This window comes from Pholcus phalangioides, unplaced genomic scaffold (genome assembly GCF_987345545.1).
Source record: "Pholcus phalangioides strain wild (caught in Gottingen) unplaced genomic scaffold, Ppha-v1.0 ptg000015l_1, whole genome shotgun sequence".
Classification (NCBI taxonomy): Eukaryota; Metazoa; Arthropoda; class Arachnida; order Araneae; family Pholcidae; genus Pholcus; species Pholcus phalangioides.
Genome location: NW_028301608.1, coordinates 93,714,102 through 93,727,230, shown reverse-complemented (window position 1 = coordinate 93,727,230; position 13,129 = coordinate 93,714,102). Strand labels below are relative to the sequence as shown.

The 13,129-nt window shown below is 36.7% G+C and overlaps 1 protein-coding gene across 1 annotated transcript; it reads right to left on the bottom strand.

The window, feature by feature from the left end:
* Nucleotides 1-2,459: 2,459 nt before the first annotated feature.
* Nucleotides 2,460-12,617, bottom strand: LOC149077085 (glucose dehydrogenase [FAD, quinone]-like). Its single transcript, XM_089244820.1, has 9 exons — nt 12,410-12,617; nt 12,188-12,319; nt 11,628-11,749; nt 11,359-11,526; nt 9,978-10,128; nt 9,236-9,381; nt 6,866-7,043; nt 3,195-3,417; nt 2,460-2,653 (listed from the first exon to the last, which is right to left on the bottom strand). The coding sequence occupies exons 1-9, from the start codon at nt 12,537-12,539 to the stop codon at nt 2,515-2,517; spliced, it is 1,389 nt and encodes a 462-aa protein (XP_089100946.1). The 5' UTR covers nt 12,540-12,617; the 3' UTR covers nt 2,460-2,514.
* Nucleotides 12,618-13,129: the final 512 nt, after the last annotated feature.

Sequence of the window (13,129 nt, the reverse complement as noted above, 5' to 3'; positions counted from 1 at the left end):
TTTCTACATGTACCTCGTCCATATTCCTCTGCGGAACTTCTAACCAATTGGTACGTGTTGGAATATGCGTATACGTATAGTGAAACCTGACGTGAAGTTTGTTTCTGTGTAATGCTTGTTATGTGTAGTGCTGCCATCTGTCACCAGTTTTTTCTAACTATGAGTGAAGTGTAATGATTGAATAATTGTATCGTTGTAGGCCTGTTGTTCTCTGTGCCGAGACTTTTCAATGGGGAGAATTAGAAGGGATATATATAATACACCTTCCCCCACTTACTTAGGATGGATTAATTATTTGTTCTATCTAGTTATTTTTCGACGCTCCGTAAATAGTTTTTGCAGTTTTCGGTGTACCTTCGCTACGAAGTACTCCATAGTACGAGTATGGCACTCTGAAGTATATCTATCAAAGTATGGTACTTGATACAGCGATAAATCTCTCCATTACGATATTTTCTTCACATCTTGTTTGGAATTGCATATACATGTAGCCTAATATTCAGCTCATCTTGATTCAACGATATCTTTTACAACGATAAATTATTATTATCACTAAACAAAATTTTTTTAGATATTTTGAAACCAACACCAATGACATTTTATTATATCTTACTCAAAATCCCCTTAAATTCTATTTCTGAATATCTCTCTCGCTAGTTTTAGTTCTTTCCAAGGTATTTTGCTCTTTCCTTACATGGTAGTTTCACAAACTCGAGAAAAAATATTGTAACCGTAGATTACACCACGACAAAAAAAAATGTGTGCGCGAGCATAGCAAACAGGGGTTATGGTATTTTACTGGTGAACCGTTGATCCTAGAGGTATACTTCCAATTAGAAAAGGTTTATAAATAGCGTGTAGTACCCAGATATATCATTCATGTTGCAAGGGGTTATAAAGTTATTAAAATAAAATAAAAAACTTTTTATACAGTCCCCGCGTGCCCTACAACTCTGTTAGAAAGTTGTTGTCCTGCCTCTCCCGTTGACGACAAAAAAAATTCCATGGTTCTAAGTACAATTATTCACTGTTTATTCGAATTCGGAAAACGGAGGAAAGTTGGAAAAAACAGCTCTAAATGCAGAAAAACCGTTTTACCCCTCCGCTATTTTTCCCGAATTTCGTCCTTTTTGAATATCTCAGTGAATATTGCACTTAGAAACATGGATTTTTTTTTTTTGACAACAGGAGAGACAGGGCAATAACTTTCTACCTGAGACACACGAGGACTGTTAAAAAGTTAATTTTCTTTGTGACAATAACTATACAATCATTTGCAACATAAATGACATCTGAGAACTACTGCACATTATTTCGAAACTTTTTCTAATTTTAAGTATACCTCTAAGATCAACGGTTCGCCAGTAAAATGTCATACCCCCTCCCCTGTTTGCTATACACCCTGCATACAGTATTTTACATTATTGATCTTTTTTATTATCGACTGGTAGCTAGAAGATACTAAACATTTTAATGATAAGATTAAAGTTAATTGACATTAATAATGTCAGTTATTCAGCATTTTCATTATGGGTTGTGATATTTATGATTTTTATTTTACAGCCCAATAATTTCTATATTATATGCATAGCAATCAATTTATAATATTTTGTTATTTTTGTTCAGATAAAACAATGCGTTATCGCACCACGAGCACATTCTTAGTCCACAGTTATACTATTTACATATGTATATACATATATTATAGATGAAGATAACATACAGGGTGATTCAGAAAAGGTGGGGAAAACTTTAAGAGGTGATAACACACACTAATACAAACAATTGTCATCAAAGAATGTATGGTCTTACATGAAATGCAAAGTGTTTCGAAACGGCCGTTTCGCAGTGAATAAAAGGCGCGGACGCCAGCCCTGTGAAGTTATTCCAGTGTGCAACCGTTCTAACAGTTGTAAGGTACGGGATAATGGCACACTTTAGTAAAACTGAGTCCGCGCCTTTTATTCGCTGTGACGCAGATTTGCATACGGTTTCTTCTTCATCCCCAGGTTACATTTGCATGCATGGTGTTCTTTTTTTCCCGATAAATTTCAATAGGAATGCCGTTCTAACTTTTGCGGAGCGGCCGTTTCGAAACGCGCCAGCACGTTTGCGTTTCATGTTAGACCATGCATTCTTTGATGACAATTGTTTGTATTGGTGTGTGTACTATCACCTCTTAAAGTTTTCACCATCTTTTCTGCATTACCCTGTATGTACATATATATATATATATATATATATATATTATCTTCATCTATAATATCCATCCTCTATCTCGTTCCAGCACAATTGGACATTGGTTTTTTATAAATGTTTTTAACTGAGCTTCATCAAAAAATAATGTCAACTTTTTTCAAAAATTATTGAATAATGATGGAAAATATCTATCAACTTAATTTGCTAAAATACAAAAATCTACCATATTTCAAGAAATATTTATTTTGAAGCATTTTAAAACATGTAAATAATTTTTATTTCTGATCACATGGTAACATTCTCGTGGATCGGAAATCAAATCGATGCCATATCTTGTTTGATGATATCAGATGCTTTCTCACCAATCATCATAGTTGGTATTTGAGTATTGCCGGATGGAATCCTTGGCATAATAGACGCATCCACGACTCGGAGCCCATCAATGCCTTTCACTCTGCGATAAGAGGAGAATATTGTTACAAATTAAAAATGAATAACCGTAAAATATCACAAACAATGAAAGTTGCATTATTTTGCTCAGAAAAAAGAAACCATGTTTTCCCACGCCCATTAACATGTTTGATGAAAAGTTAAAATCAACTTATTAAATTCCCACGGTGGATATATGATCAATATTTTACAGTACGCTCTTTTTTTTTTTCCATGTCTCTGGACTCCCGATAAAAAAAAATACAGTAAAATCTACCTACAGCGATACTCCATATAACAATAAATCTCTCTACGACGATATATTAAAAAAACGAGTTTGGAATTGCCTTTAATCTGATGTTGAATTCCTCTCCACACAACGATATCCTTTAGTCCCGTAAATCCCACAATAACGATTATTTTCTGAAAAGATTTTGAAACCACTAACGCGATATATTTTTCACATTAACGCTTAAAATCACCTTTAATAACTTTTTTAACAGCGTCACCAGTGTTTCCCCCCACCCCCTTTCACCGTAACTATAGCTTGATCATACATAATTTACCGTAGTTTCGGATCTACAACGGTAGTCGTGTCGTTGACTTGACCCATCTTGACCGTGCCAACCTGATGACTGAGTGTCAGTCCAAAAGACAGAGCGTAGCAACGTAATCCTTCGTCGCTTTCAAAGTCGTATAAAAGGCATTCTGGTGGCAGTTTTCTGGTCGGCTTTGCTCCGATCTTTTGCATGGCACTTGTTCTCGCTATTTTAAGGCAAGTCTTGTAGCCTAATAGATCAAAGAAAAATTGTTATCTCTTGAGTGATAAACCAGTGATTCCATAATTCCCCTTGCTGCATTTTACTGGCGAATCGTTGATCCTAGAGGTATACTTCCAACTGCGAAAAATTGTCCAAATAACGTGTAGAACTCAGGTAGGTCGTTCATAATACAACGGGGTGTATTAGTTATTAAAATATAAAAATTATCTTTTCATACAGAAACTTTGTCCTCAAGCTTTGTCTCTCCTGCGGCCAACATAAAAAATTATATTTTTCTGGGTGCAATATTCGTTGGGAAATTTGAATTCAAAAATCGGAGAAAAGTTGGGAAACAACAGCATAGACTAACGGGCAACGCTTCTTTCCTTCGTTTATGCTGTTCTTTCCTCAATTCTTCAATATTTTGGAATTCAAATACCTCAACGAGTATTGCATTTGGAAACGTAGAATTATATATTTTTTAAATCTCAAGAGAAAGACAAGGCTACAACTTCCTACTTGAGTTTTTGAAGGCATGTTGTCCGTATAAAAATTTCATTTTTATATTTTAATAGTTAGATTATAACTCCTTGCAACATGAATGATATATCTGAGTTCTACACGTTATATGGATATTTTTTCTAATTGGAAGTATGAACTATGCATCTGGGATGAACGGTTCTCCAGTAAAATGCGGGAAGGGGAATTTTGGAATCACTCTGCATATTATAATTTTTATAGGTAAATTTTTTCTTGATATTTATTCATGGGCATCGTGTTAATGAGAAATCGATGGAATCGATCAAAACTTTATGATCATTCCACTGTTTGAATTTTTCAAGTGATATTAACATTATAGAGCAGCAATATAGAAAATATGACTTTTTACTGTTTATGAGCATGAAAAGCAAAATATCTGAATGCTTAAAGCAAAATATCTGAGTGCTTAAAGCAAAATATCTGAATGCTTAAAGCAAAATATCTGAATGCTTGATAAATTTTGGATTTCTATATGTTGTTTATTTACCCCTTCACGATCAAGGACATAATATTGCGTCCGAACGCCAGTGTAATAAATCAATCGAGCTCACTGTTTCTCAACCTCTTTGTTTTCTCATCGCGAAGGCTTATTCTAACCCTATGAAACAAAGTTGTGTGTGTTCTCCCACCATCATAGCGATATCTCAACGAGATAACGCAGCACCGCCTAGAGATAGAAGGCCTCTGCACTGTTTGCCGTAAACGTCATTCAGACTACGTAGCAAGTTTGCCACACTTTAAAACACAGCTTCCTATTTCGTTTCTTCTAATTTTGGCGTAGAATCTTCCGGATTGGCTAACAAATACCGCATAGTGATTGGATGTGGGGCATAAAAAAATCGCTAATTCTGAGTCCGATCATTTCTTTTCCTCACAACCATGATACTGGCACGAACAGGGAATTCTTTTTCCCTGAATATTTTGGGGTGGAAGAGACTACTTACTGACGTCACAAGCAGACTGCGGAGGCCTTCTCTCTCTAGGAGGCGCTGGATAACGACGGTGGTGGTTCTCCACCGCTTCCCCCCCCCCACACACACACACGCATATAATGTATCTTTATACTAATCCTTCTATTTTATACATGTATACTGCACATAGAAGTGAGAAAGAGAACAAGTTAAAAAAAAATCTACAAAACAAGTTTGTAGGTGAGGGCGAAAAAGCAAGGCACTGTACTAACACTCTCTTATTCAATATATCTCCATATTGTTCCTTTCCACCCTTATTTCTTTTTTCTTTCTTTCTTTCCCTTTCTTTCTAGTTTAGCGTAGAACAAGGCTACCACATTTATCTCCTATATGTCTAATACAGATCATTCAAATTTATCGCCAACAGCTTGTACGCGAAGGGAGTTAATATAGCAAGTCAACTTAATCTAAAAGTTATCTATGAGAATATTCATGCTGAACTTTTCTTCCAAATATATATAACTGTTATACTATAAATCACATGGTCTACACCAGTGATTCCCAACGTGGGCGTTAACGCCCCCTGGGGGGCGATGGACTGTTCCAGGGGTGCGGTAGAAGCCACGGGTTTAACATGGGATCCTATGGGTTAGATTGAGCTGGGGGGCGATGGGACAGAAAAATTTCTGGAGAAGGGGGCGATGGGCCATAAAAGCTCGGAAAACTGTGGTCTACACCATAGTTTCCCAACTTTTTTGTCCTATTGCCCCATGGGGGAAGGGGGTTTCCGATTTGCTGACTTTTGATTACGGCGGGGGGGGGGGGTTGGATGATGCTTACGTCATCAACCACCCTTTATAAAAATATGAAATATTCTTAATGGTATCCTGAACTGTGGCTTGTGGGCATCTGAACTAACAATCTCCCTATTGATAAGTCTCCTGCAGGAGGGCCAATTTAGTGATCTCTAAATGTTTCGTGGATCCTTCAAGTGATCTAGAAATGTGTTTGGGCCGTTGTGCCTCGCATCATTCAAATGATCCGTAATTATGGCGCGGATCACTTAAGTAATCTTGGAATGTGCTGGGGGTAACTTGAGTGATGTAGAGCCCCACCGTGGGTAGCTTAAGTGCTCAAAAACTGTGCCAACTGTCACTCAAGGGATTTCTAAATGTGCCACGCATCGCTTAAGTGTTCTGGAACTGTGTCGCGGGTCACTTAAGTGATATGTGAATGTGCCACAGGCCTACTTGAGTGATATGAAAATGTGCCACGCGTCGCCTAAATGCTCTGGAATTGTGCCATGAGTCACCTAAGCGATCTGTAAATGTACCACTTAGTTCATTTTTACAAAATTAAGTTTGAGGGGGCAAGAAACATCAGATAACCCCCCCCCCTTGGCCACATTTTGTCCACGGGCCTAGGATTTATCATTATATTTCTTAAAGGGTGGGTCGCAATGAATTTCTTAAAGAGAAATTTTGAGTTCTTAGTCTTCGAATAGCATTGAAATTAACATAAACTGATAATAATAACATATAATGGTATTTTCTTTCGCAATTTTCATTTTTAAAAAATATATATGTTTTGCATTTAAAAAAAATGATTTTTTGATCATTTGGGGGGGGGGAGCAGGAGCCCCCGCTATGTCCCCCCTCCCCGCGCGCGCGTACAGTGTCTGATCCCACCAATTTGTGATAAGAGATAGGGGGGGGGCAGAGATGACAAAATTTTGCTGACAAGGGGGGGGGGTCAAAAATGGCTGAAAAATTGCTGACGTAATATTTGAACGGCCCCTTTCTCCATCCTCTCATCACAATCGCCGCATTAGTAGTAGATATATTGTTTTCATAACGGTCATGAAAACGTGATTTTTTTTTTATAGCGTCTTGGCGGAAATATGATAGCCGGATATAACGAGCATACACACAGCCTTTAGCGTATAGTCATAATTCTGCTGCATGCATACGTTCTATCATATCAGAATATGAGAAAACACCAATTATTTAGAAAAACTGAACGTACCTTCAACAACATCGGTGACATCATCTTCATTTTCGTAGTAATGCGGATCAATCAGAGGATCGTCAAATGGGTCCTTGGATCGTAATTTAACCGATCCTCGACTTTTGGGTTTTAACGAATTCACTCCGCAAACGTAGGTGTTCTTGTTCTCATACTCCGAAAACACTGCTCCGTATACCTGTGGCATTTATGAAATTATAACTGTTACAATCATCTTAATACCGTCCATTCCTACTTTCATAAAAAAAAGAAGGGTCACTTTGCGACCTTCGTTAAGTCGGGGTTCGACTTAACGAATCGGAAGAAATTGACGATTTTATTCGTTAAATCGAGCAAATCGTTAAATTGGTGTCTTGTTGATCAGGAGTATAGACACACTCAAAACGGCAAATTTAAATGTTACTTACTTTGGGGTGTTGCAACTTAATTCTCTGACAACAATTTAAAAAAAATACGTAAATCTAAGAATTAAGTCAAGAGAGAAATACATGAAAAAATTGTTTGATAGATGTTGGTTTGATGACGTCCTTTCACTTATTCTGAAAAGATTTGTTTTACCAGGATTACATTATAAAAGTTTGATAAAAGATCTTTTATAAAACTTAAAAAAACAACCAATAAGTTTATCGGTTACATTCGATCGTATGTAACCAATAGACTTATTGGTTGATTTTTATCAAGTTCTGTAAAAGAACTTTTATCAAACTTTTATGACGTAATCACAGCCTTTCACTAATTCTGAACATTTTTATCAAATTCTGTCGAAATTGTCATTTTTTCGTTAACCAAAACAATGCTTTCTTTCCCTCTTCAAATTAACTGTCATTCTTTACTTGTCAAGACAGAGCACAAACTCTTGAACTCTTTTACTAAAACCTAAACATGCGGACAGCACAATGTTTTATGATATTGGTGTTAGGCCGTGATTACACTATAAAAGTTTGATAAAAATTATTTTACAAAATATTTGAAAAAACAACAACCAATAAACACTTATTTGTTGCATCTTTCAAGTTGTATGAATGAACTTTTGTAAAACTTTTATAGTGTAATACCGGCCTAAAAAAACACCGATTGCTAAAACCTTCCCACATATATTCTGAATGGCTTTATTGCCTCCTTTACTCAAAAAGGAACAAAATTTCTGTTCTTCCCCCTCCCAAAGCAAAAAAAAAAATGACGGCAATGCTGATCTTATATGAGGAGCTTATTTTCAAGATGGAATATTTCCACTTTTGCTGAATTTACAGTAGAAGTATTGCTTTACAAAAGTAGAAAATATCCCAATAGGTATCATGTAGGAATTTTAAAATATTTAAATACTACATGTTTCTTGATCAACATTCAAGAGAGTTATTCACATTTGAATTTTGGAAATGTATATTTTTTTCTCATGTATCTGTATGTTCATCTGTATGGTGTTGGGTTTGAGGAAAAAAATAATTTCATCAAAATTCATAACTTTACAATCTTTAAAGATTTTTCTCTAAACATCAATTTTTATCAGCTCACGCATGATTACTGAAAAATTGTTTAACCAATCAATACGAAATTTTTTGCACTCACTAAACTGACATAGGGCTACTACTACACCAGACATGCACCTCGTTCATATTCCTCTGCGGAACTCCAAACGAATTGGTACATGTTGGAATGTGTGTGTATGTATAGTGAGCCTTCCGTGAAGTTTTTTTCTGTGTAATGCTTGTTATGTGTAGCGCGGCCATCAATTTTTTAAACAATGAGTTTTTTCTCAACTCATATTTAGTGAAGTGTAAAGAATAAATAATTGCAACGTTGTAGGCCTGTTTCTCTCTGCGATGCGATTCCGTCACTATGACCACTCGACCACCACAGCGGCTACTGACATAGGGCTATAGAATAAACTAGGATCTTTGAGATTCATTTAAAATTAAAAATTTTAGAAATTCTTAAATTTAAAAAAAAATTAAAAATGTTTTTAATTCAGAATTTAAATAAAATTCTTTCATAATAAATTAAAACCCCTAGTGCATTGGAATCTTTCCCATTCATATCCTTAAGAAAAAAGCAAAAGCCATAGGGAGAAGTAGAAATTTACTAATGCAATCATGCACGCAATATACTCATGTTTTCTCAGGGGCAAAATTTAACGCAAAAGTATTTTGCTTCTAAACTATTACATCTTGCGTATGAAAAACTTAAAACCGTTTTCCATGAAAGAAAATGATACAAACTAAACATGTGATGAATTTTGAAACAGTGACATCAAACTATAACTCTTTGTAATTAATCTGCAAAGTAATCACCACATATGCCTTGCAGAAAAGTACCCAACATTCCTGTGTTCCCCCATAGACGAAAAAAAAAACGAAGGGATGTTACTTTTACCTCTTCCTTCAGATTAATAGATTTGTATTGTGATGTATTCACTTCACCCAGGAAAAGCAAATAATCGTTCAACTTTCCTAGAAGTTGTTGTTCTCCGTTTTGAAGAAAAGCTAATGCCGCTAGAGATGATTGAATTGTCAGTGGACCTATATAAAAAAAAAGAATGAGGATAAAATATGTAAAAGATGAATGTGCATTATGCATTAAAAACATTAATATACAGGACGCCCAAGAATTTTACCGCCAAAATTAAAAGGTAGGTGACAGTACACATGTCAAAACAAATAGTTTTCACAATGGAACCCAGGACAGACACCCACTCATTCGGTGGATACGATCGCCCCCCCGAGAAGCCGCCAAAACATGACGCGCTAGCCTAGAAGCCTAGCATGAGGAGTGCCAATGAAATTCCACATATGGTGTGGGAAGGGGCAACAATTTCTTCTCTCCAATCACAGCTGATGGCAGAGGAAAGAAATGTCCCGTTTTTTCTTTTCCAATGGTTTAATGCGTGTATTATATTCATATCACTCCGTGGGTTCTCTCTCTCATTTCCGACACATCTTTTATGTTTTGTGTTGGCACCAGTGACTTACGAATTCGATATTAAAATGCGCTGAAAATAAAAGTCATTTGTAACTCTAGGTTCCCTTGGGAAAAAATGGCTTGACGTGTATTATCAATTCTCTCATTTTGGAGGTAGAGATCTTTGTCTCCCTATATATTTACAATTATTTGTTACCTTCTTTGCTACCGACATATTGGTCGATGTATTTTCTTTGTGTCAAGTTGTTGACGTAGGTAGGAAAGTTCTCATCTAGTTCAAACACCATTGGAGCGTTGACGTGATCGTGGAAATTTTGTCCAACTGGTAAATCAACAATAACTGGAATCTATCAAACAAATAAAAAGTACTCTAAGAGCAGAAATACTTGACACAGATAATCTTTTACTTTGTAATTTTAGTACTTTTCTTGAATGTCTCACGTTAATTTCTCTAGTTGTTCTCACTCAGTACAATGGACGGTCAGTTGAGAGCGTTTGGATTGAAAAATGAAGAACACGCAGCCTATACGAGGCTTCCCAATGTTTCAGATCTTTGACCTGAGATTATTATAAGCAGATCTATCTGAGTCTGAGTATGATGTGATCAATATTACACTTTTATCCTAGCGTGTTTAACCGACACCATCTGTAGCAGAAGGACTCCGCGCGAAGCCCGTGACGTAGATGAAGAAGGTCATTTCACCTATAGCGATTGGATGTGCCACAAAAAGGGTATAGATAGCGCATGTGTCGGCCTGCTATATCCAATAGCTATAAGTGAGATGGACGTCACGAGCTCCGCACGGAGGCCTTCTGCTATAAATGGTGTCGGTCTAACCGTAGTGACAGCCGAAAACTATTGTATATATCTTATCTAGCTCATACCCTAAGTTTTCGAAATGAATATGATCAAATTCCTGCGCGCGTTGCATCCGAAAACAAAATCTCTAACTTAAAAGTTAAATCTGTATCATTATTGTGACCCATAGTTCTCATACTTCTCTAAACTATATTCAACGTATACTAAACGTAATAAATAATCACCATTTAGAACAGGAACCCTCGACCTGTTGTGCCCAGAGTGCTCTATGCTCGTACCCTATTTCCTGGTCGCGAGCACTTGAAACTCAACGTCCCAATTTAACCATCTTCTGCAAGTTGCATTCAAGGATTTAAATCATTCTGATTTCATGTATACGTGTGCCAAACTTACTGTAAGGGGTTTTCTCTTTTTGATACTGAAGTACAGGCAGTGCTCGCGACTGGAAAAGGGCGGAAGACCTCTGATCTAGAATATACTGAACATTTTAGCTCTAAAGCAGACATGTGAGAGTAATCAAGTGTGTTCAAGACATTTAATTTCCCTGAACTTATGTTGGTACGTTCAACAGAATTTTTGGCTTACAGTCAACACTTTAATATCGAGTCCATCAAAAACATTACACCAACAAGGTAGAATTAATGATCCTGATCAATTCTGTTCTGCGTATGGTTTCGAAAACATCCTACACGGTCGGAACCCATACTCGCCGCAACTATGGGCTCAATGAAAGGAAAACATGATTTAGAATAATTACATCCATTTCTTCTAGATGTTCTCTTGGACCGATCCCGGAAAGCATCAGAAGTTTGGCGCTGTTTACTGTTCCAGCTGACAGTATAACCTCACGCTTAGCTTTAACTTGACGTTCCTTTCCATCGAAGTCGAAAATTACACCTGTAGCTCGTCCATCTTCGATTACAACCTAGATAATCGATGTTAAAGGGGAAAAAAATGATATAGCTCATTTTAAGATAATCATCGAATAAAATATACACACAGGCAGATGAAGCAAAAATACGGTACTTTTTTGACGAAAGCTTCTGATACGATATTCAAGTTTGGTCTGGAGTCCAATGGTACTAAGTACCCTTTACCTGCACTACATCTTTGGCGGTCTCTGGCTGTGCTCTGGACGTGGGCAAAACCTGCGAAATCATGAATAAGATCATCAGATGGATGCTGTTTCATTTGTTGCAACATTGCCCATTTGCTGAAGCCTACACTTCCTGAAAACTAGCTTAGCCCATCGAAACGTTTTGTATTTGTTTGGTTGTATGAATACATGAAGTTAGCTGAAATTTTACCAGAAATATTTTATCCAAAGAAGTGAAGTGAGAACCAACTTGACGCATGATTTTAGATAAATAGCCTTCAAACTGTGTGTGAACTATTACATTAGCAGTTGGAACAACGCGTGTGGCATCAAAACATGTTAAATTCTCATAGGAGCATATTAGCTTTCATTGGTATTGAGATGTGAAATGTTTCTGAAGAAAACCTCATTTGTGTGAAATGATTATTTCAGTTTTGTCAAAGTAATATGCATCATGTAGCTTTTGAAATAAAGATAATATCTTGCTAACCATTCTGGTTTTCGCCATTTGTATCACCATACTTGTACCCGAGTTCTGCTGCTGCATCATTGACGAAATAAAGTAACGGCAGTTTGAAAGCAAATTCTTCAATCGTGATCGGCCCATTTCTTCCGTGGTAATCTAAATGATCGAAACAAACACTCATTTAATGATGATAACTTCCTTCGGAAACATAAATTTATCAAACTATACAGTTATTAAAATACTCACCGGGATTAGTGAATACTCTGTTATCTTCGAGTTTCTTGAAGTAGGGCAAGACGTCGTCATAACCCCATCCGTCGGCACCCATTTCTTTCCATTCTTCGTAATCAAGTTTATTGCCCCTGACAGCTAACATGTCGTTTAATATAGTCGAACCTCCTACAGCTTTGCCACTTGGAAAATTAAGTTTCTGCGCATAAGAGTAAAACTAATATGACCTAATTATATAACGTTCAATCTCATTTAATAAGCACACCACTAATTTTGTCTCGAAAAATTCTATTCACCTAGTCCTACATCTTCTTTCCCATTACAATAGATTCAGAAAATGAACTGCATTCAGGTGTATTCATAAAGCGGTGAACAACGAAATGGAATGTTAAATAAGAAGCAGTAGAAAGAAGCAATGCGTACGTTCGAGCAGCGTTTATTAACCTTTTTTCGCCCATGACCCCCATGGACTATATTTTTTTCCCGCAGGCCCTGTATTTTCAATACCCCGACTACCCCTCATCCAGAAGCTAGAGCTTTTCCTACTTAATGAATTGATTTTTTCATTTATTGAGAACCAAACTTTCATAAACTACTTCGATTGCCGGACCCCAGGGCTAGGGATTTAGTGAGCTTCTCATCTTTTCCTGGTTATTTGCAGGTTCCGTCTGAACATCGTGGGTTCACCGGGCAAAATGTTCTCGGGAATCACCGTGCTTCACTGTAATTCGCACA